Consider the following 22800-nt stretch of genomic DNA (forward strand, 5'->3'; position numbering starts at 1 on the left):
AGAGTCATCAGAGAAGAGGGAGCCGAAACTGAGAAAACACTTCTGTAAGATCTGGCTGTAGGCAAGCCATTTTCTTAATTAGTGATTGATACAGGAAGGCCCAGCCCATTGTGGGGGGCCATCCCTGGGCTGGTGGTCCTGGATTCTATAAGAAAGCAGGCTGAGCAAACCATGAGGAGCAAGCCAATAAACAGTACCCCTCCATGGCCTCTGCATTAGCCTTCAGGTTCCTGCCCTGCTTGAGTTCCTGTCCTGACTGCCTTCAGCAATGGACCATGATGTAGAAATGGAAGCCAAATAAACTCTTTCCTCCCCAAGTTGTTTCTGGTCATGGTGTTTCATCACAGCAATAGGAACCCAAACTAAGACAATTTTTTTCTGCTTCCAATAGATTAGCTCAAGTTAGTTAGCTCCTATATAGATAGCCTTCGTTATTTCAGAAGAACCCATGACAGCTCCTTTTATTAGGACCTAACTCTTGACCTTCTCCATTCCAGAGAAGGAATGTATCACCACTCAGGCTTACTCATACTGTATTTCCTCCAGAATCCTTGAGACATTAATGCACATTTTGGCATATATTCTAGTACAGTTTTGTTCTCTAATACACATTCCTTTATATGTTCATTCTAAATTTGTTGGAGAATGAGAAAATGTGCCCATAGGTCATTTGTTGGACAACCACTGTTAACAAGTGAGCAGTTGGCCAATCGCAGCAATTATTTCTCCACAAAAATGCCTCTGAGAGTTTACTATAAACTTATGGACAGGTGAAACTGTGGAAGTTGGTTTCACGTCATCTGCTGTGCATGACCCGCCAGCTTAGCGGCGGCAAATGCTGAGCATATTATACACCAGTCACTAAAATCTAAGTTCCTTAAAAATAACTACATCATGCGAATCAAACTTTTATGTATCACAGACAGTCAAGTGATTCTTTTTAGTTATTTTATTATTTCGTGTGTATAAATGTTTTGTCTATATGTCCATCTGTGTATCAGATGTATGTATGGTGCCAGAAAATGTGTGAACCTTCATGTGGATGCTGGGAATTGATCCTGGGTCCTCTGCAAGAACAAGAACTCTTAATAAATGAGCCAACTCTCTATCCCTGTTGATCGTTTTTTGATGGGCATGCTTTTAAAAAGCAAGTGGTATGGAGGACGGATTTCAACAGTGCAGATCAGTATCCTTCCCGTGGTAATTTAGCTTGTCTGGGCTTTCTCCATATCTGTCATAGAAGGTGTAAATCTATAATGCTACATTCACACTGATGATTAATAACCATTTTGTGACATCAAAATGATTTAGTGTAGTGTGAGGATGGAATTGTGGAGGAGATTCCTCAGTAAAAAGGTTAAGGGGTTATTTACAGAAATAAAATACTTACTATGAAAGTTAAGACTGTCTCCCTTTTGGCTGGTTTCAAGTCGTCATTCAGTGAGTAGACTCTAACTTTTACTGCAAAAACAAGGGACACCATCAGAAACTCTGGCAAACAAGCAGGCTTCGGTCTTTTATTTATTTATTTTTTCAGTTTTAATTTTCAGTCAGGGTTCTGTTAAACGCATCAGCCTGGACTTGAGCTCACCCTGAAGCCTCGTTTGACCTGAACTGATATCCTCCTGCCTCAGCCTCTCACATAGCTGGGATTACAACTTGTAGTTTTTAAATTTTTCAAGTCATCCTTAATGAGATGATTCTCTTTTAAAAGGCTATATGCACAATCCATACATGAAAATATATAATTGAAAGAAAAAGAATACCCTAGGATTTATTTAAGGAGCAAATTGTATTGGATTTAACATACAGTTCACACACACACACGTGCACACACACACGTGCACACATACACACACACTCACACACACGTGCACACACACCTTTGGGACACATCCATACATAAAATAATTGTATCTCTCCTACTTATCAAGTGGTTGTTATGGTCTGATGAGAGTATCTGGTGTTTTTATCAGAGTTAATGGAAATTGGAAGTCTGATTCAGACAGCATGTCATCTTCAGTTACAAAGTTGAGCAGGGTAAACACCATGACCAAGAGCAACAGGGGGAGGAAAGGGTTTATTTTAGCTTCCAGCTCTCGGGTTGCACTCCATCACAGAGGGAAGTCAGGGCGGAACTCAAGGCAGGGACCTGGAGGCCACAGAGGCCTGCTGCTTACTGGTTTGCTCCTCCTGGCCCTGCTTCTATAAAATCACAGCCATTTGCCCAGGGATGTCACCCTCTCCCCATCGTGGAAGGGACCCACTTATATCAATCATCGCTACAACTCCATGAGGTAAATTGTATCTTTTTTTTATCAGATGAGGAATGGGGCTGTGAGGCTGTAATTCCCACGGGATCACAGAGTCAGTAACAGCCCATGCTTGGATTTGACCCCCGTAGCTATGGCTCCAGAGGCTGCATTTAAACTTTTCTATTTTGCTATCTGTCAACAAAGGAGAAACATTTATAAGAAGTTCTTTCATTATTTTATGACTAGGTTAAGTGAAAACACCATATCTTTTTTGCCAGTGAAGTCCTGATAGGAAAAAATGAGGCCATTCCCAAGGGAAGCCCTAACCTCCAGGAAGGTCCTGGGCTCTGGGATGCAGACCCCATCCTTGCTATACAAGTCTGATGACCTGAAGTGGTAGGTGGCGTGAATGGTGCTCATTCCATGAAGCATCCTCTGTGATAGGAGGGCTAGGTGAGGTCATACTTGTTTTTAGGTATGATGAAGCTGAAGAGGACCCAATCTTTATGGGTAGAGATTACGGCTTTTTTTTTTTTTTTTTTTGGTTTTTCGAGACAAGTTTTCTCTGTGGTTTTGGAGCCTGTCCTGGAACTAGCTCTTGTAGACCAGGCTGGTCTCGAACTCACAGAGATCCGCCTGCCTCTGCCTCCCGAGTGCTGGGATTAAAGGCGTGTGCCACCACCGCCTGGCCGGCTTTTCTTTAAGAAAAACATCTTTTTTTTTTCAGCCTTAAAAAGAATTTTAGGTGTGTGGGTGTGTATGTTTGTGTGCTGTGTGCGTGCTGTGCCTGCAGAAGCCAGAAGAGGGCGGTGGATCTCTTGGGATCAGAGTTGCTGACATACAGCGCCAGTGCTGAACCATCTCTTCAGCTCCGCACCCCAGCCATCTTCCTTCAGTCAAGTGCTTGTCCTCTCCTTCTCCAGACTTTTCCTGCCTGAGTCAATCACAGCAGGTCCTCTGTGCTACAGTCGCCCTTGGCACTGCCCACAACCACCACAGTTAGCACTTCACAGAGCTTTCCAGTGAAGCTGCTGATCCTGCCCCCTTGCTCTGCCCCCTTGCTCTGGCCCTCCCCTGTAGGATTATTAGTCACCTCAGCGCTTCCTCCTTCCACAACGCGTCTTACAGATCATCTCTTATGTGTTTCATGGTCAATGACAGCAAGAATCTATAATAAATATTTCTCCTTTGTCAAAATTTTATTTGAAATACAATCTATTTGTTTAATGAGTAAGTTCTAATAACATTTTGCAATATTTAGGGAGCTTTTTATCTACTTAGAAATAATTGATAATGCAGCAATTGTAATTTTTGATTTTTCAGTCTTAAATTAAAAATCAAATGCTATTTGAAAATATAAAAGTCATTAGGAACTGAGGTGAGGGCTGGCTTTGATTTTGTGTGTGTGTGTGTTTTCAGAGTGGAAACCAGTCTTCACTCAATTCCAGTTTCCCCACAAAGAAGGGCTTTGTACTCTACCTGACTGGTCTGGAGTGTAAACAGGTTTGTCTGTATGGATGAAGAGGAATCCATTGTCATAGGTTAGTGGCATTTTTTTTGATTTTGAAAAATGTTTGGACACGACTTCCAGGTACACATGTGAGACTGGGCTTTGTTCTCCAGGCAGCTGACTGGGCTGTATCTGTAAGAATAATGATGGAAAGGGTATAATCCTAAGGTTATAGAGCATACTAGAAAGCCACTGTGATCTCATTAGAACAACAACAACAACAACAACAACAACAACAAAACCCACAAAAACAAAGAAGGCTGCCTGTTGCTTCATTTAGAAAGTGCATAGCCCAGCACTCTGCAGACTGAAGCACAGAGACCACAGGTTCAAGATCCCTTGGACTTGTCTCAAAAACAAACCAGTCAACCAGCAAGGGAATCAAGGAACAAAATGGCACAAGAGCTAGAAGAGAAAATTCATTTTGCCCAAGCCCTTCACCGTCTAATGCCATGATGAAAATTCAGCTGTCAGCAATGGAAAACTTTTGTTTGCTTTAAGAGCTCTGCAAAGGGGCTGGAAAGATATAGCTCAGCTGGTAAAGCACTTGCCTTGCAAACACGAGGTCCTGAGCTGAAGACCTCAAAACCCATGGTACTAAAACTGGGTGTTGTGGACAGCCTTGTGATCCTAGAACATGGCAGGCAGAGACAGATCCCTGGGGCCTGCTACATGGCCAGACTCAGCTACCTGGGGAATTCCAGGCCAGAGAGAGACCCTGCCATAGAAAACAAGGCAGATGGCAACCAAGTACCACATCTAAGGAACCACAGCTGAACTTGTCCACAAGTATGTACACAGTCACCTGCACCCCCCACCCCCCCATGGATGTGGGGGAGAACACAGTCTAAAAGAAAAACCAAACCAAACCCAGAGACTCAATAAGTATAATGGCAGAAAGATCAGATCTGCAGTCTGGCCAGAGAGGAGTCCTGGTCTAAATACCATACCATATGCCATAGCTGTCATCTCTTCTTGGCTGTTGATGGCAGCAGTGGCTGGGTCACTCTAGAGGCCAAGCTCCTCCCTGTTATAGCCCACTCTGAGAATCCGGGGCAGTTTATACTTGCACTGAGACAAGTGACTGAATGTGGACAGAAGCTTCTACAGTTAGAATTCTACTCTTAGAGTAGGAATAGAAATTTTTCCTGGTCAGAATGTGAACTGAGAGTTTAACCATTGAGCTCTAACTCCAGTCTAGAGTTGGAGAAATGACAGCCTAACCCTACTGCAACTTAGTTCCACTTGAGTGGGGGAAATGTTTTAACTGAAAAAAATACAGATGATTAAAATATACCTAAAAAATGACCTAATCCCAGATGCTCAAATCCAATTGAAGTAACAAAAGAGACATGAAAAAACTCAAAGCATGACTCCTCCCAAAATTACCAAGCCACAGTAATGAGTTCTAGCAAATGTGAATTAAATAAAATTCCAAGAATTTAAAATTAAGTTTATAAGAGTGTTCAATGAACTCAAACAGTACATAAATAAATTTCTGAATGAATTAAAAGAGAATATATATAAAAAGCTGAATGACAAGAGGATGCCAATAGAAAACATGGAAAAGAATTCAATAAAAATAGTAAAAAAGTCAAATTGAATTTTTAAAAGTTAAAACCTTAATAGATAAATTTAAAAACTCAGGGGAAAGCCTTCCCAATAGAGAATAGAGTGTATCATGTGGAAGACATGGCTTAACATACAGATAAATTAGAGCAGTCAGAGAATAACTATAATACAATAATAATAGAAACAGAACATGCACCATTTATGGGACACAATGAGTAAAATAGCTTTGTAACTCAAGGCATAGAAGAAGAGTTCAAGCTAAAGGTCAGGAAAACACATTCAATACAGTCAGAATGGAGAAGCTTGAAATCTGGGGAAAACATGTTCAATACAGCCAGTGTGTAGCAGCTCCAAATCTAGGGAACAGAATGGGTTTCTGGACACAGGAGACATTTAATATTCCAAATACACCAAGTCAGAAAAGAACCTCTCCATATCATACTATACTTGAAACACTAAGTACACAGAATAATGAAACAATATTGAAAGCTACAAGTGAGAAACACAGAATCATTTATTTAAAAATACACATTAGAGTAACAGCAAATTTTTCAACAAAATCTCCAGGTGCCAAGAGATCATGGAATGAAATATTTTTAGTTGTGAAAGACAATTGCCAAACCAGATCAATGTATCCAGCAAAAGAGTCTTGCATTGAAGACAGAAAAAACTTTCTAACAATAACACTGACAAAAGCACATCTCATCATGATGACAACTCATCAGCATCACAGATGCCACAAGGAAGGGAAACATGAACACATTCATGAAGCCACAGCAAAGAATAAGCTGCACTAGAATAGTAAAAATTAAGGAATAGAAAGCACCAAATACTACAACACAATAGGACTTAATACACCTTTTAATAATAACTCTGGATGTCAATAGTCTCAATTCTCCAATCAAAAGACACAGTGTAGCAGATTGATCTTAAACATGGAATTTATCTGTTTGTTGACTGCAAGAAACACACCTTACTGGCAAAGACACACAGCCTTAGTGTGGAAGGGTTGAAAAAGGAATTCCAAGCAAATGGAATAGCCAACAAGAAAGCACAGCTACCATGACACCTGAAAAGATTAAATTTAAAACTAATCAAAAAAGATAAAAAGGTCACTTCATATTAATTAAGGCAATAATTGGTTAGGAAACATTACAATCTCAGATATATGGGTATACATGACAAACACATTGGCCAAAAGATGCAGGCTGACATCAACAGACTAGTAGTGGTCATCTTCAGCATTATACTCTCTCCAGACCAAAAACCAAACAATAACAACAAAAAAACAAAAAACGCTTCTTCCTTCTGCCCCCTTTCCTCTTTGGGCACATAACACCATCCAGCTCAGTCTGTCTGGTGCTGGGGGCAAATCCTCAGGGCAAGTAGGCAGGCGAGACTTCCTTTGTCTCTCCAGCCTGCCTGCATCAAGCAAGGTAAGGCCTTTGTTTACAAACTACCCAACCTGCACGGAGATCTGATCTAGGCACCAGGAGAGACAGCAGCGGGGTGAGTTTGTGACCTGACTGGCGGCGGCGGAAGCAGCCCTGGACAGGGAACTCTGAAGTTCCTCATCCCCCACCATATACTCCCTGGGTTCCCTGCAGGGGCTCTACACCCTGCATACTGCCTCTCTCTTCTTGTCCCACCCAGCTTGCATCCAGAACCCTTCTTCCTTCTGCCCCCTTTCCTCTTTGGGCACATAACACCATCCAGCTCAGTCTGTCTGGCGCTGGGGGCAAATCCTCAGGGCAAGTAGGCAGGCGAGACTTCCTTTGGTTCACTGGCCTGCCTGCACCAAGCAAGGTAAGGCCTTTGTTTACGAACTACCCAACCTGCACGGAGATCTGATCTTGGCACCAGGAGAGCCATCAGTGGGAGAGCTAATCTGGGTACCAGGAGAGCCGTCTTTGGGCACGGAGATCTGATATTGGTACCAGGAGAGACATCACTGGAGCACCAGGAGAGCTATCACTGCAGGGTGCCATCACTGGGAAAGTACATCAGTAGGCAAGGAGACCTAATCCGGTAAAAGAAGATCCATAGGGGAGCATTCGGAGAAAGAGATGGGCAGGCGCCAATGCAAGAATTCACCCAACAATCTGAAAAACTATATGAAACCACCAGAACCCAGCGACCTCCCAACAGGAGGACATGAACACCTTAATCATGAAGAAGTAGATAAAATTGACTTTATGAAAGTGATTGACGCCCTTAAACAGCATGTAAAAAATGCCCTTATAGAAATGGATGAGAAGTATAACAGAAAGTTTGAAGAATTGAGTAAATCAGTGAATGATACCCTAGGAAACCAAGGAAAAACAATCAAACAGATAATGGAAACAGTTCAAGACTTAAAAACTGAAATGGAGGCAAAGAAGAAAACACAAACAGAAGGCCAGCTGGACAGGGAAAATCTAGGTAAACGAATAGAGACTACAGAAACAAGCATAACCAACAGAATACAAGAGATAGAAGAAAGAATCTCAGATTCTGAAGATACCATAGAGAAAATAAACACGCTGATCAAAGAAAACAGCAAGGCCAACAAATTCTCATCACAAAACATTCAGGAAATATGGGACACAATAAAAAGACCAAACCTAAGAATAATAGGAATAGAAGACGGAGAAGAAGCGCAGCTCAACGGTCCAGAAAATATATTTAATAAAATTATAGAAGAAAACTTTCCCAACCTAAAGAAAGATATACCTATGAAGGTTCAAGAAGCATACAGAACACCGAATAGGCTGGATCAAAAAAAAAAACATCCTCTCGCCATATAATAATCAAAACACAAAGCATACAGAATAAAGAAAGAATACTAAGAGCAGCAAAGGAAAAAGGCCAAGTTACTTATAAAGGTAAACCTATCAGACTTACACCTGACTTCTCTATGGAAACCATGAAAGCCAGAAGGTGCTGGATAGATGTACTGCAGAAACTAAGAGACCATGGATGCAAGCCCAGACTACTATACCCAGCCAAGCTTTCGTTCACTATAAATGGAGAAAACAAAATTTTCCAGGATAAAAACAAATTTAAACAATACGTAGCCACAAATCCAGCCTTACAGAAAGTAATAGAAGGAAAATCACTAATCAAGGAGTCCAACAATGACCACAGTAACTCAGACATCTAGAAACCCTTTACCAGCACATCTCAAAGAAGGGAAACACACAAAATCTACTACTAAAAAAAAATGACCGGAGTTAACAACCACTGGTCATTAATATCACTTAATGTCAATGGACTCAACTCTCCTATAAAAAGGCACAGACTAAGAGATTGGATACGAAAACAGGATCCAACATTCTGCTGTTTACAAGAAACACACCTCAACCACAAAGACAGGCACCTACTCAGAGTAAAGGGCTGGGATAAGGCTTATCAAGTAAATGGACCTAGGAAACAAGCAGGTGTGGCCATACTAATTTCTAACAAAGTTGACTTCAAACTTAAATCAATCAGAAGAGATGGAGAGGGACATTTTCTACTCATAACAGGAACAATTCATCAGGATGAAATCTCAATCCTGAATATCTATGCCCCTAATATAAAAGCACCCACGTACGTAAAAGAAACATTGTTAAAACTCAAGGCAGCCATCAAACCGCACACATTAATAGTAGGAGACTTCAATACTCCTCTCTCACCAATGGACAGGTCAATCAGACAGAAACCTAACAGAGAAATAAGAGAATTAATGGAGGTAATGAATCAAATGGACTTAACAGACATCTATAGAATATTCCACCCAAACAGGAAAGAATATACCTTCTTCTCTGCAGCTCATGGAACCTTCTCAAAAATCGACCACATACTCGGTAACAAAGCAAACATTCACAGTTACAAAAAAATATTAATAACCACCTGTATCTTATCAGATCACCATGGTTTAAAGCTAGAATTCAGCAACAATGCTACCCCCAGAAAGCCTACAAACTCATGGAAACTGAATAGTCAACTACTGAACCATACCTGGATTAAGGAAGAAATAAAGAAAGAAATTAAAGTCTTCCTTGAAGACAATGAAAATAAAGAAACAACATACTCAAACCTATGGGACACTATGAAAGCAGTCCTGAGAGGAAAGTTCATAGCACTAACTGCCCACTTAAAGAAAACAGAGAAAGCACACATTGGAGACTTAACAGCCCACCTGAAAGCTCTAGAAAAAAAAGAAGCAGACTCACCTAGAAGGGGTAGAAGACTGGAAATAATCAAACTGAGGGCTGAAATCATCAAAATAGAGACACAGAAAACGATTGAAAGAATCAATAAATCAAAAAGCTGGTTCCTGGAGAAAATCAACAAGATTGATAAACCCCTATCCAAACTAATCAAACGGCAGAGAGAGAATTTGCAAATTAATAAGATCAGAAATGAAAAGGGAGACATAACTACAGACACAGAGGAAATTCAGAGAATCATTAGATCTTACTACAAAAGCCTGTATGCCACAAAACTGGAAAATGTAAAAGAAATGGACACTTTTTTAGATAAATACCATATACCAAAGTTAAACCAGGACCAGGTGAACAACCTAAATAGACCTGTTAGTCGTGAAGAATTAGAAGCAGTTATCAAAAACCTCCCTTCCAAAAAAAGTCCAGGACCAGATGGTTTCAATGCGGAATTCTACCAGAACTTCCAAGAAGACCTAATACCTATACTCCTTAAGGTATTTCACAATATAGAAACAGAAGAGTCATTGCCAAATTCCTTTTATGAAGCTACAGTAACTCTGATATCAAAACCACACAAAGACCCAACCAAGAAAGAAAATTACAGGCCAATCGCACTCATGAACATCGACGCAAAAATCCTCAACAAAATTCTGGCAAACCGTATCCAAGAACACATTAGAAAAATTATCCATTATGATCAAGTAGGCTTCATACCAGAGATGCAGGGCTGGTTTAACATACGCAAATCTATCAATGTAATCCATCATATAAATAAACTGAAAGTAAAAACCATATGACCGTTTCATTAGATGCTGAAAAAGCATTTGACAAAATTCAACATCCCTTTATGATAAAAGTCTTGGAGAGATTAGGGATACAAGGGTCATACCTAAATTTAATTAAAGCTATATACAGCAAGCCGACAGCTAATATCAAATTAAATGGAGAGAAACTTAAAGCCATCCCACTAAAATCAGGAACATGCCAAGGCTGTCCACTCTCTCCATACCTCTTCAATATAGTTCTCGAAGTTTTAGCAATAGCAATAAGACAACATAAGGGGATAAAGGGGATTCAAATTGGAAAGGAAGAAGTTAAACTTGCATTATTTGCAGATGATATGATAGTGTACATGAGCGACCCCAAAAACTCCACCAAAGAACTCCTACAGCTGATAAACGCCTTTAGTAATGTGGCAGGATACAAGATGAACTCCAAAAAATCAGTCGCCCTCTTATACACAAAGGATATGGAAGCAGAGAGGGAAATAAGAGAATCATCACCTTTCACGATAGCCACAAAAAGCATAAAATATCTTGGGGTAACTCTAACCAAGGAAGTGAAAGATCTATTTGACAAGAACTTTAAGGCATTGAAGAAAGAAATTGAAGAGGATACCAGAAAATGGAAGGATCTCCCTTGCTCTTGGATTGGGAGGATCAACATAGTAAAAATGGCAATTCTACCAAGGGCAATTTATAGATTCAATGCAATCCCCATTAAAATCCCATCAAAATTCTTCACAGATCTTGAAAGGACAATAATCAACTTTATATGGAGAAACAAAAACCCAGGATAGCCAAAACAATCTTATATAATAAAGGAACTTCTGGAGGCATTACCATCCCTGACTTCAAACTCTATTACAGAGCTACAGTAATGAAAACAGCGTGGTACTGGCATAAAAACAGAGCAGTCGACCAATGGAATCGTATAGAAGACCCGGATTTTAACCCACAAACCTATGAACAACTGATTTTCGATAAAGGAGCTAAAAGTATACAATGGAAGAAAGAAAGCATCTTCAACAAATGGTGCTGGCACAATTGGATGTCAACCTGTAGAAGAATGAAAATAGACCCATATCTATCACCATGCACAAAACTCAAGTCCAAATGGATCAAAGACCTCAATATCAATCTGAACACACTGAACCTGATAGAAGAGAAAATGGGAAGTACCCTACAACATATGGGCACAGGAGATCACTTCCTATGTATAACCCCAGCAGCACAGACATTAAGGGCAACATTGAATAAATGGGACCTCCTGAAACTGAGAAGCTTCTGTAAAGCAAAGGACACTGTCATTAAGACAAAAAGGCAGCCTACTGACTGGGAGAAGATCTTCACCAACCCCGCTACAGACAAAGGTCTGATCTCCAAAATATATAAAGAACTCAAGAAACTAGACTTTAAAAGGATAATTAACCCAATTAAAAATGGGGCACTGAACTGAACAGAGAATTCTCATCAGAAGAAGTTAAAATGGCCAAAAGATACTTAAGGTCATGCTCAACCTCCTTAGCGATCAGAGAAATGCAAATCAAAACAACTTTGAGATATCATCTTACACCTGTCAGAATGGCTAAAATCAAAAACACCAAGGATAGCCTTTGCTGGAGAGGTTGTGGAGAAAGGGGTACCCTCATCCATTGCTGGTGGGACTGCAAACTTGTGCAACCACTTTGGAAATCAGTGTGGCGGTTTCTCAGAAAAATTGGGATCAACCTACCCCTGGACCCAGCAATAGCACTCTTGGGAATATACCCAAGAGATGCCCTAGCATATGACAAAAGCATTTGTCCAACTATGTTCATAGCAGCATTATTTGTAATAGCCAGAACCTGGAAGCAACCTAGATGCCCTTCAATAGAAGAATGGATGAAGAAAGTGTGGAATATATATACATTAGTGTACTACTCTGCGGTAAAAAACAATGACTTCTCGAATTTTGCATGCAAATGGATGGAAATAGAAAATACGATCCTGAGTGAGGTAACCCAGACCCAAAAAGAAGATCATGGGATGTACTCACTCATAATTGGTTTCTAGCCATGGATAGGGGCCACTGAGTCTATAATTTGTGATCTTAAAGAAGCTAAACAAGAGGGTAAACCCAAGGAAAAACATATAGATACCCTCCCAGCTATGGGAAATAGACAAGATTGATGGGCAAAAGATGGGAATCTTGGGGGGTAGGGTGGGATGGGGATGAGGGGAGATGGGGAGAGAAAAGTGTGAAGGAGAGGATGAGGGGAACTGGGTGAATCGGGGTGATTGGGGGTAAAGGAAGGTTGGATGGGGGAGCAGGGAAACTCATACCTTAGTTAAGGGAGCCACCTAAGGGTTGGCAAGAGACTTGAACCTGGAATGGCTACTAGAAGCCCAGGGCAATGTCCCCAGTTAGTTCATTGGGGCACCTGAGGATAGGGAACCTGAAATGAACCTATCCTATAATCATACTGATGAATATCTTGCATATCGCCATAGAACCTTCATCTAGCGATGGATGGAGATAGAGACAGAGACCCACACTGGAGCACCGGACTGAGCTCCCAAGGTTATAATGAGGAGCAGAAGGAGAGAGAACATGAACAAGGAAGTCAGGACCATGAGGGGTGCACCCAACCACTGAGACAGGGGGGCCGATGTATTGGGAGCTCACCAAGGCCAGCTGGACTGCTACTGAAAAAAACATGGGATAAAACCGGACTCTCTTAATGTGGTGGACAATGAGAGCTGACGAGAGGCCAAGGAGAATGGCACAGGAACTTTCATCTGGCGATGGATCGAGAGAGAGACAGAGACCCAATTTGGATCAACCGTCTGAGCTCTTAAGGTCCAAATGAGGAGCAGAAGGAGGGAGAACATGAGCAAGGAAATCAGGACCACGAGGGGTGCACCCACCCACTGTGACAGTGGAACTGATCTATTGGGAGCTCTCCAAGGCCAGCTGGACTGGGACTGAATAAGCATGGGTTGAAACTGGACTCTCTGAACAAGGCAGACAATGAAGGCTGATGAGAAGCCAAGGACAATGGCACTAGGTTTCGATCCTAATACATGAACTGGCTTTGTGGGAGCGTAGCCTGTTTGGATGCTCACCTTCCTGGACCTAGATAGAAGTGGGAGGACCTTGGTCTTCATGTAGAGCAGGGAGTTTGGACTGCTCTTCAGTATCGAGAGGGAGGGGGAGTGGACTAGGGGGAGGAGAAGTGGAGTGGGGATAGGGGGAGGGGAGCGGGGGGAGGGGGAAATATGTGGGAGGAGGGGGAGGGAAATGGGAAACGGGGAGCAGTTGGAAATTTTAAGTAAAAAAGAATAAAAAAAAAACAAAAAAACAACCAATCAGGTGTAATCGGGTATTATAACAAAACATCCATAGACTATTCTACTCAAACACTGAAGAAAACACATTTTCCTTAGTGACACACAGAACTTTCTCTAAAACACACCACCATTTAGGACATAAAGTGTCTAGTTAAATGGAAAGGCTTAGATGATTTCTTATATTCTAACTGATGACAACGAACTAAAACTAGAAATCACTAGCTGGAAAAAGTATAGAAAATACACAAAGTTATGGAGTTTGAGCAACACATCACTGGATAATGAGGAAGTCATCAAATAAAATGAAAACATAACAAAATGCAATGACAACAGTTATGAGGGTGAATTTTATATCTAAAAATACTTACTTAAAAAAAACAACCAATCACAAATAATGATGCATTTCACTGTCTTAAAGAAAATCAACAAGCCGAACCTCATATAAACAAATAGAAAAAAAAACAATATGAAAAATCGGTGAAACTATAAGCTGTGTCCCTGAAAGGGTGAAAAAAATGGTAAAGAGCAGGTACTACTTTTGCAAGAGGGGCCATGGTTTCCCTTTCCCCATGTCAAGTTGCTCACAACCATCCATAACTCCAGCCATGGGAATCTGACCTTCTGATCTTCATGGGCACCTGCACTCATGTCACGTTCCCACTCACACCAAAGACACAGTTATGTGATAAAATTAACATTATGCTTAAAGATGGCACAAGATTCATAAGTTCTTAGCCAAGCTAGCTGAGGTATATAGATGATGATGATGATGATGAAGATAGATAGAGTGATAGGTAGATAGATACATTGATGATAGGTAGATAGAGACATAGATGATAGATAAATGATGATGATAGATAGATATAGAAGATGATAGATGATGATGATAGATAGATGATAGATAGATGATGATATATAGATAGATGATAGATGATGACAATAGATAGATGATAGAGAGATGATGATGATAGATTATAGATAGATGATGATGTTAGATGATAGATGATAGATGATGATGATAGATGATGATGATGGTATATGATAGATAGATGATAGATGATGATGAATAATAGATAGATATGATGATGATAGATGATAGATGATAGATAGATGATGATGATAGATTATAGATAGATGATGATAATAGATAGATAGATGATAGATGATGATAATAGACAATAGATGATGATGATAGATAGATAGATAAAGGAAAACTAGAGATGAAAAGGCAGATATTACCACAGATATTAACAAAACTCAGACTTGTTAGAGTAAGTTTTGAAAACCTGTATTCCAATAAATTTGAAAAGAAAAATAAATTTCTTGACACATATGACCTAACAAAATTAAACCAAGAATGTTTGTGACTTGAACCAATCTATAACAAGCCAGTGGAATCCAAACAGTAATAAAATTACAAAAAATGCCCAAGCCCAAATGTAGTCGCTGCTGATCCTGTGCTGTCCAAACTATTCCATAAATAGAAAAAACCGCTGCTGTTCTAGTTTGCTTTTCAAGGCAAGACTTGAAAATCTTGAAGCTGTTAGATGACAGACAGGAAGACACTTTGAGATACAAACACAGGCGAGGACTCTCTGGACAGCAACAGTTCAGGGAACAATAATACCCAGAACTAACAAACACAACTGAAAGAATTGTTTAATTTTTTCCTAAAAGAAACAAGTGAAAACATGGTATAAATAACAGGAGATTTTTTTTTTGCTATATAAAAGTCTTTTGCTTGAGAAATAAAGAACTTTTGAAACTAGGTACTAAAACAAACAAAACTCCAAACAAGCTAGGCAATAAATTGGCTAATGGAATGATCACACAGTTAATAAGCAGCAAAGCACAGAGGACTAGTGGACATGTGAAAATCTGTTGACATCCTTACCATCTGGAAAGCACCAATGACATTGGGATTCTATCTCACTGCAGGAAGAACAGCTATCATTGAGAATGGTAACAAAACCAAGAAATGCTGTGGAAGATATAGGGGCAGGGAAACCTTATGCATTGCTAGATGGAGTGAAAACTGGTGCAGGCACCAGGAAAACCAGCGTGGGAGTTCCAAAAATAGAGCTACCTCTGGCCCAGCTGCACTTGGATATCTACCAGGAGGGATAAAAGCCAACGCGGTAAGAGACGCTTGCACTGTTCATCATCTTCATCATTGCACTGTTCATGACTCCCAAGCTACAGAGACAGTCTGCTTGTCCATCAACAGCTAATTGGATACAGTAAATGCATTACACACAGGGGAGTTTTATTCAGTCACAAAGGACAAAACTGCCAGGAAATGGATACAATGGGAGGTCTCCACAGAAAGTGAAAGAAGACAGACTCAGAAGCCAAGTATTCAGTGTTTTCCATCATTGTACACACATGACACAAGGACTGTGTAACTACACACACCACACACCCACGACATAAAGAAATTCAAAGGAGACTTGAACAGGAAGCAAGCTAGCAGGAACAGGGGAAATGGGAGAGTGAATGAGGTGGGGCTGAGGGGAATAAATACAGTCATAGAACATGACACACATAAGAATTTGTCAACCTATGACAGAGTGGGCCTAAGGAAGTAAGCTCCATGGGAGCAGAAGCCAGAAGCCAATCCAGTCCCAGGAGTCAATTTAGTCTCGGGACACTGGTGGATAAGGATTGAGCTAGTGACCTCATCCAGAGTCAGCAGTCTCCACCGGAACAGGTACAGGGGCGTAACAACTGAATGAGTGAACTAGAGCCAGGGACCGCTGAGGGTCTGGACATGAATCTGGGATTTTCAAGGGAGTATACCTAAGCCAGGAGCCCTGTGGGTGTGGGCATGAGTCTTGGATCTCCCAGGAACTAGACCTGAGCCAGGACCTCTGCCAGTCTGGGTATGAATCTGGGACCTCTCATGGAGTAGGCAGGAACCAGAGATCTCTGAGGGGCCAGACATGAGTCAGGAAACTCAGAGAGAGTAGGCCTGAGCCAGGACCTCTGTGGGTCTGGACAGTGGTCTGGGACATCAAAAGGAATAGGCAGGAATCTAGAACCTCTGTGGGTTTGGGTGTGAGTATGGGACTTCTGAGGGAATAAGCCTGAACTAGGTCCTCTGCGGTTCTTGGCTCACCCGAGCCTGGGAGTTCTGAGGCAGTAGACTAGAGCCAGAAACCTTTGGAGGACCAACTCCAAGCCAGGGACTTCTACAGGAGGGGATTCAGACTAGGATATACAGAAACAGGTTGAAGCCAGTAACCTAGGCCAAAGTAGGCCTGAGACAGCAAACTTCAAAAGAGCAGTGAAAAGCACAGGAGTGCTGAACTATCTTCAGGAACATGGAGTAACCAACAGGGTAACTAGAACCATGACACTGATTGTACCACGAGGAACAACCATCTGAGCTTTGGATTCTTTGGCACTTAGAAGATTATTCAGCAGAATCTCAGACAGCCCCAACTACATCTATTAGAGGAAAATATGAGTAGAAAAGGTAAGAACACACACAACACCACACACCAGTAAAACCTAAAGACCCTATAACATCAAGACCTGAACAACCAAATATAGATTAACCAGAAGATTACCTAAAAAATAACTTCAAGAGAATGTTTGAAATTCTTAAAGATGAAATGAGAAATTCCCTTAAAGAAAGACAAACAACAAAAAAAGGAAGACATCTGGAAATCACTTAAAGAAAATCAAGAAAAAGAAATATGAAAGAAACTATTCAGGACTTGAAAACTGAAATAGAAACAATAAAGACAAGCTGAGGGAATTATAGAAACAGAAATGATGAGAAAATGATCAGGAACTACAAATGTAAGCATAAACAGCAGAATACAAGAGATGGAAACAAGAATCTTAAGCGCTGAAGATACAATAAAGGAAATAGGCTCATCAGTTAAAGAAAACATTAAATTTAGCAAAAGCTTAACCCAAAATATCTAGGAAATATGGGACACTATGAAAAGGCCAAATCTAAGAATAATAGGTATAGAAGGAGAAGTTCAACTCAAAAGCACAGAAAATATACTTAACAAAATCATAGAAGAAAACTTTCCCAACCTAAAGAAAGATATGCCTATGAAGATGCAAGAAGCTAACAGAACACCAAATAAACTGGATCCAAAAAAAGTCCTATCACCACATAATAATCAAAATACTAAATGTACAGAGTAAAGAAAGAATATTGAGAGCTGCAAAGGAAAAAGGTCAAGCAACATATAAATTATCAGAATTACACCTGACTTCTCACTGGAGACAATGAAAGCCAGAAGGTCAGGTCAAACGTTATGCAGATGTTAAGAGACCATGGATGCCAGCTCAGACTGATATACCCAGCAAAATTTTCAATCACCATGGAAGGACAAAATAAGATATTCCATGACAAAACTAGATTTCACCAATATCTAGCCACAAACCCAGCCCTACAAAAAATACTAGAAGGAAGACTTCAACCAAAGGAAGTTGGATACACCAACAAAAACACAGACAATTGATGATCTCATTACAGCAAATCCTGAAGAAGGGAAAAACACCAACAATGAAAACTAAATTAACAAGAGATAGCAATCACTGGTCATTAATATCCCTTAATGTAAATGGACTCAACTCACCTATAAAAAGGCACAAGCTAACAGATTGAATAAAAAAAATAAACAGAATCCATCCTTTTTCTGCATACAAGAAACACATCTTAACCTCAAAGGCAGACATTGTCTCAGAGTAAAGGGTTGGGAAAAAATATACCAATCAAATGGACAAGCAGATGTAGCTATCCTAATACCTAAAAAAATAGACTTTGAGCTAAAATCAGTCAAAAGAGACAAAGAAGGTCATTTCGTATTAGTCACAGAAAAATCCATCAAGAGGAAATCTCAATACTGAACATCTATGCCCCAAATACAAGGGAACTCTCATGTGTAAAAGAAACACTTCTAAAGTTTAAATCATATGTTAAACTCCACACACTAATAGTGGGAGACTTTAACACTCCCCTCTCACCAATGGACAGGGCAGTCAGACAAAAAATGAACAGAGAAATAAGAGAACTAAAAGATGTTATGACTCAAATGGACTTAACAGACATCTATAGAATATTTCATCCAAATAGAAAAGAATATACTTTCTTCTCAGCACCTCATGGAATTCTCAAAAACTGACCACATTCTCAGTAATAAACCAAACCTCAACAAATACAAAAAATGTACCTTATCAGATCACCATGGTTTAAATCTAGAAGTCATCAGCAATACTAATTCCAGAAAGCCCAAAAACATGTGGAAATTAAACAGTGTTCACCTGAATCATCAATGGGTCAAGGAAGAAATAAAGGAAGAAATTAAAGACTTCCTAAAATTCAATGAAAATGACCACACAACCTACCCAAATTTATGGGGCAAAATGAAAGAAGTGTTAAGAAGAAAGTTCATAGCACTAAATGCCTACATAAAGAAGCTCAAAAAATTCCACATTAGTGAATTAATAGAACATTTGAAAACTTAAAAAAAAGGAGCAAACTCACCTAAGAGAACTAGATGGCAGGAAATAATCAAATTGAGAGCTGAAATCCACAAAACAGAAACAACAACAAAAAACAATACAAAGAATCAATGAGACAAAGAGTTGGTTCTTAGAGAAAAGCAGCAAAATAGACAAACCTTTATCCAAACTAACCAAAAGGCAGAGACAGAATATCCAAATTAACAAAATCAGGATAACAAGGAGGACATAACAACAGACATGGAAGAAATACAGAGAATCATCAGGTAATATTTTGAAAACCTGTACTTCACAAAATTGGAAAACTTAAAGGAAATGGACAACTTTCTGGATAAATATCACTTACCAAAATTAAATCAAGACCAGAAAAGCAAATTAAACAGACCTATAACTGCTGAAGAAATAGAAACAGTCATCAAAAATCTCCCAACCAAAAAAACGTCCAGGGCCAGATGGTTTCATCTCAGAATTCTACAAGGCTTTCAAATAACTAATACCAATACTCCTCAAATTATTCCACACAATAGAAACAGAAGAATCATTGCCAAACTCTTTTTATGAGGCTACAATTACCCTGATACCCATACCACAGAAAGGTATTACTGATGTGGGAGAGTCTTCTGTTATGTGTTACTTTCATTGGTTAATAAAGAAACTGTCTTGGCCCTTTGATAGGACAGAAAATTAGGTAGGCAGAGTAGACAGAACAGGATGCTAGGCAGAAGGCAGTGAGGCAGACGTGATGAAGCTCCGACCCAAGATGGACGTAGGCTAGAATCTTCCCAGTAAGCCACCACCTTGTGGTGCTACACACATTATTAGAAATGGGTTAATCAAGATGTAAGAATTAGTCAATAAGAGGCTAGAACTAATGGGCCAAGCAGTGTTTAAATGAATACAATTTGTGTGTTGTTATTTTGGGTGTAAAGCTAGCCCTGTGGGAGCCAGGCAGGACAAAAAGCAGACCTGTTTGCCTCATCACTACTTATTTCTAAGAAAGAGAATTACAGACCAATTTCACTCATGAACAATGATGCAAAAATACTAAATAAAATACTGGCAAATCGAATCCAAGAACAAACACATCAGAGCCATCATCCACCATGATCAAGTCGGCTTCATCCCAGAAATGCAGGGATGATTCAACATATGAAAATCTGTCAATGTAATCCACCATTATAAACTGAAAAATAAAAACCACATGATCATCTCATTAGATGCCAAAAAAGCTTTTGACAAAATACAACATCCCTTCATGATAAAGGTCTTGGAGAGAGCAGGGATACACAGAACATATCTAAACCTAATAAAAGCAATATACAGCAAGTCAACAGCCAACATCAAACTAAATGTAGAGAAACTCCCAGTGATCTCACTGAAATCAGGAACAAGACAAGGTTGTCCACTCTTTCCATATCTATTCAATATAGTTCTTGAGGTCCTAGTTAAAGCAATAAGACACTAAAAGGAGATCAAGGGGATACAAATTGAAAAAGAAGAATTCAAATTCTCACTGTTTACTGATGATCTGATGGTTTACATAAGGGATCCCAAAAATTCTCCCAAGAAACTTCTACAACTCATAAACACTTTCAGTCATGTAGCAGGATACAAGATTAACTCAAAAAAAAAATCAGTAGCCCTCCTGTACACAGATAATAAAAGGGCTGGGAAAGAAATCAGAGATCAACACCCTTCACAATAGCCACAAACAGCACAAAATATCTTGGAGTAACTCTAATCAAACAAGTGGAAGACTTGTACGACAAGAACTTTAATTCTTTGAAGAAAGAAATTGAAGAAGACACCAGAAAGTGGAAAGAGCTCCCATGCTCTTGGGTAGGCAGAATAGCATAGTAAAAATGGCAATCTTACCTAAAGCAATCTATGGATTCAATGCAATGCCCATCAAAATCCTAGCAAATGTTTTTACAAACCTCAAAACAATGGTAATCAACTTCATATGGAAAAACAAAAAACCCAGGATAGAAACAATCCTGTACAATTAATGAACTTCTGGAGGCATCACAATCCCTGACTTCAAACTCTACTACAGAGCTACAGTGCTGAAAACAGCCTGGTATTGGCAAAAACAGACAGGAGGATGAGTGGAACTGAATAGAAGACCCAGATATTAACCCACACACCTTCTGTGTTCTGTCTCTTTAAGAGACAACCCACACCCACTCCCTTCCTGCTTGCAGTGCAGTGTTAGCCTCTCTCTTCCCATCTCTCTCTCGTCCTTCTCTCAGGAAGAAGCAGCTTCTGCCTCTCCCCACTTCTTCTCTTCCCTCCCCCTCTCTCTTCCTCTCTCTCTTCCCCTCTCTTTCCTCTTTTCCCCCTTTCCCTTCCCCTCCATAACCCACCTAATAAATGTCCAACTTTACATGGTGTGCCTGTCTTTTGACCGCCTGCTGCCCACATGGCCAGTCGCCAGGGATGCCCAGGGGACCAACCACTTTTGGAGACCTGCTGCGTGGTCTTGCACTCTGGCCCTGCCTGGGACTGGCTGCTCTCAGGACCCGTTGCCCTCTTCCTGCCGGGGATTCCACAGCAATTTTTAAGCCGGGCGGTGGTGGCGCACGCCTTTAATCCCAGCACTCGGGAGGCAGAGGCAGGCGGATCTCTGTGAGTTCGAGACCAGCCTGGTCTACAAGAGCTAGTTCCAGGACAGGCTCCAAAACCACAGAGAAACCCTGTCTCGAAAAACCAAACCAAACAAAACAAAACAAAATAATTCATTACATTGGTGTCATGACTTGGATGGTTTGAAATGGTCACCTCGAGTTTTTTTCTTTTTCTTCCCTGTGTCTGCATCGTCGTCAAACTGAGGCAGCCTCTTGCCCAGCTGGGGGAGGCCTGCGTGGGGGTCATCCTGGAAATTGTCGTTCTCCAAAGCCTCGAGCTGTCGATTGATCCGCTGCTGCCAGGCTGCCCGGTCCAGCACCCACCGCTGTCCAGGGTGCTCGGAGCGAACTTGTCTCGCCGTCTGCATCTCGGGTTTTCGGTGGTCTCGGGTTACCCAGAACCAGGTATTTTCTCCACAACAACCACGTGTTCCATACTTCAATTGGTGAGTTTCCTTTATTCTGCTATGGTCACTCCCCTTAGCTAAAATTGTGTTTGAACTGACCTCGGGTCAGTCTGCCTGCACTAGCACTGTACATTCTGGGCAATGCATTCGACAGCTATGCCAGGATATGACCAGCACCCAGCCTTCTCAGTTTCCCCCCAAAGACGATGCCTAAAAATAAGCGGGAAGTAGCCTTGAGAATCCACCAATCCAATTCCTTTAACCTGTGGTGCCTAATCTCCCACTTTTTATTATAAAAAAAGAGACAGGAATGTAATGTTCTGTCTCTTTAAGAGACAATCTACGTCCACTCCCTTCCTGCTTGCAGCCTTAGCCTCTCTCTCTTCCCCTCCCTCCATAGGGAAGAGGCAACTTCTGTCTTTCCCCACTTCTCCCCCCGCACTGTCCTCTTCTCAACTTTTTCCTTCCCCTTTATAACCCACCTAATGAATGTTCAACTTTACTCTGTGTGGTGTGCCTATCTGTCTGCCTCCTACCAGCCACTGCCGACACGGCTCGCCAGGGACCAGCCAGCCGCCCACATGACTTGCTGGGGACTAGCCACCTTCCGGTCACGTGCTCTTGTGTGCAGTCCCTG

The 22800-nt window shown here is 40.7% G+C and overlaps 1 protein-coding gene across 1 annotated transcript in view; it reads right to left on the reverse strand.

The window, feature by feature from the left end:
• LOC130864485 (complement C5) overlaps positions 1 to 22800 on the reverse strand; it is a 103572-nt gene that overhangs the window by 76091 nt on the left and 4681 nt on the right. Inside the window, exons 3-4 of the mRNA XM_057754944.1 lie at positions 3735 to 3897; positions 1391 to 1461 (exon numbers count right to left, since the gene is read on the reverse strand). Of these exons, the coding sequence (XP_057610927.1) occupies positions 1391 to 1461; positions 3735 to 3897 (234 nt within the window). The remainder of the gene's footprint in view (positions 1 to 1390; positions 1462 to 3734; positions 3898 to 22800) is intronic.

Source organism: Chionomys nivalis, chromosome 22 (genome assembly GCF_950005125.1).
Source record: "Chionomys nivalis chromosome 22, mChiNiv1.1, whole genome shotgun sequence".
NCBI classification, from domain to species: domain Eukaryota; kingdom Metazoa; phylum Chordata; class Mammalia; order Rodentia; family Cricetidae; genus Chionomys; species Chionomys nivalis.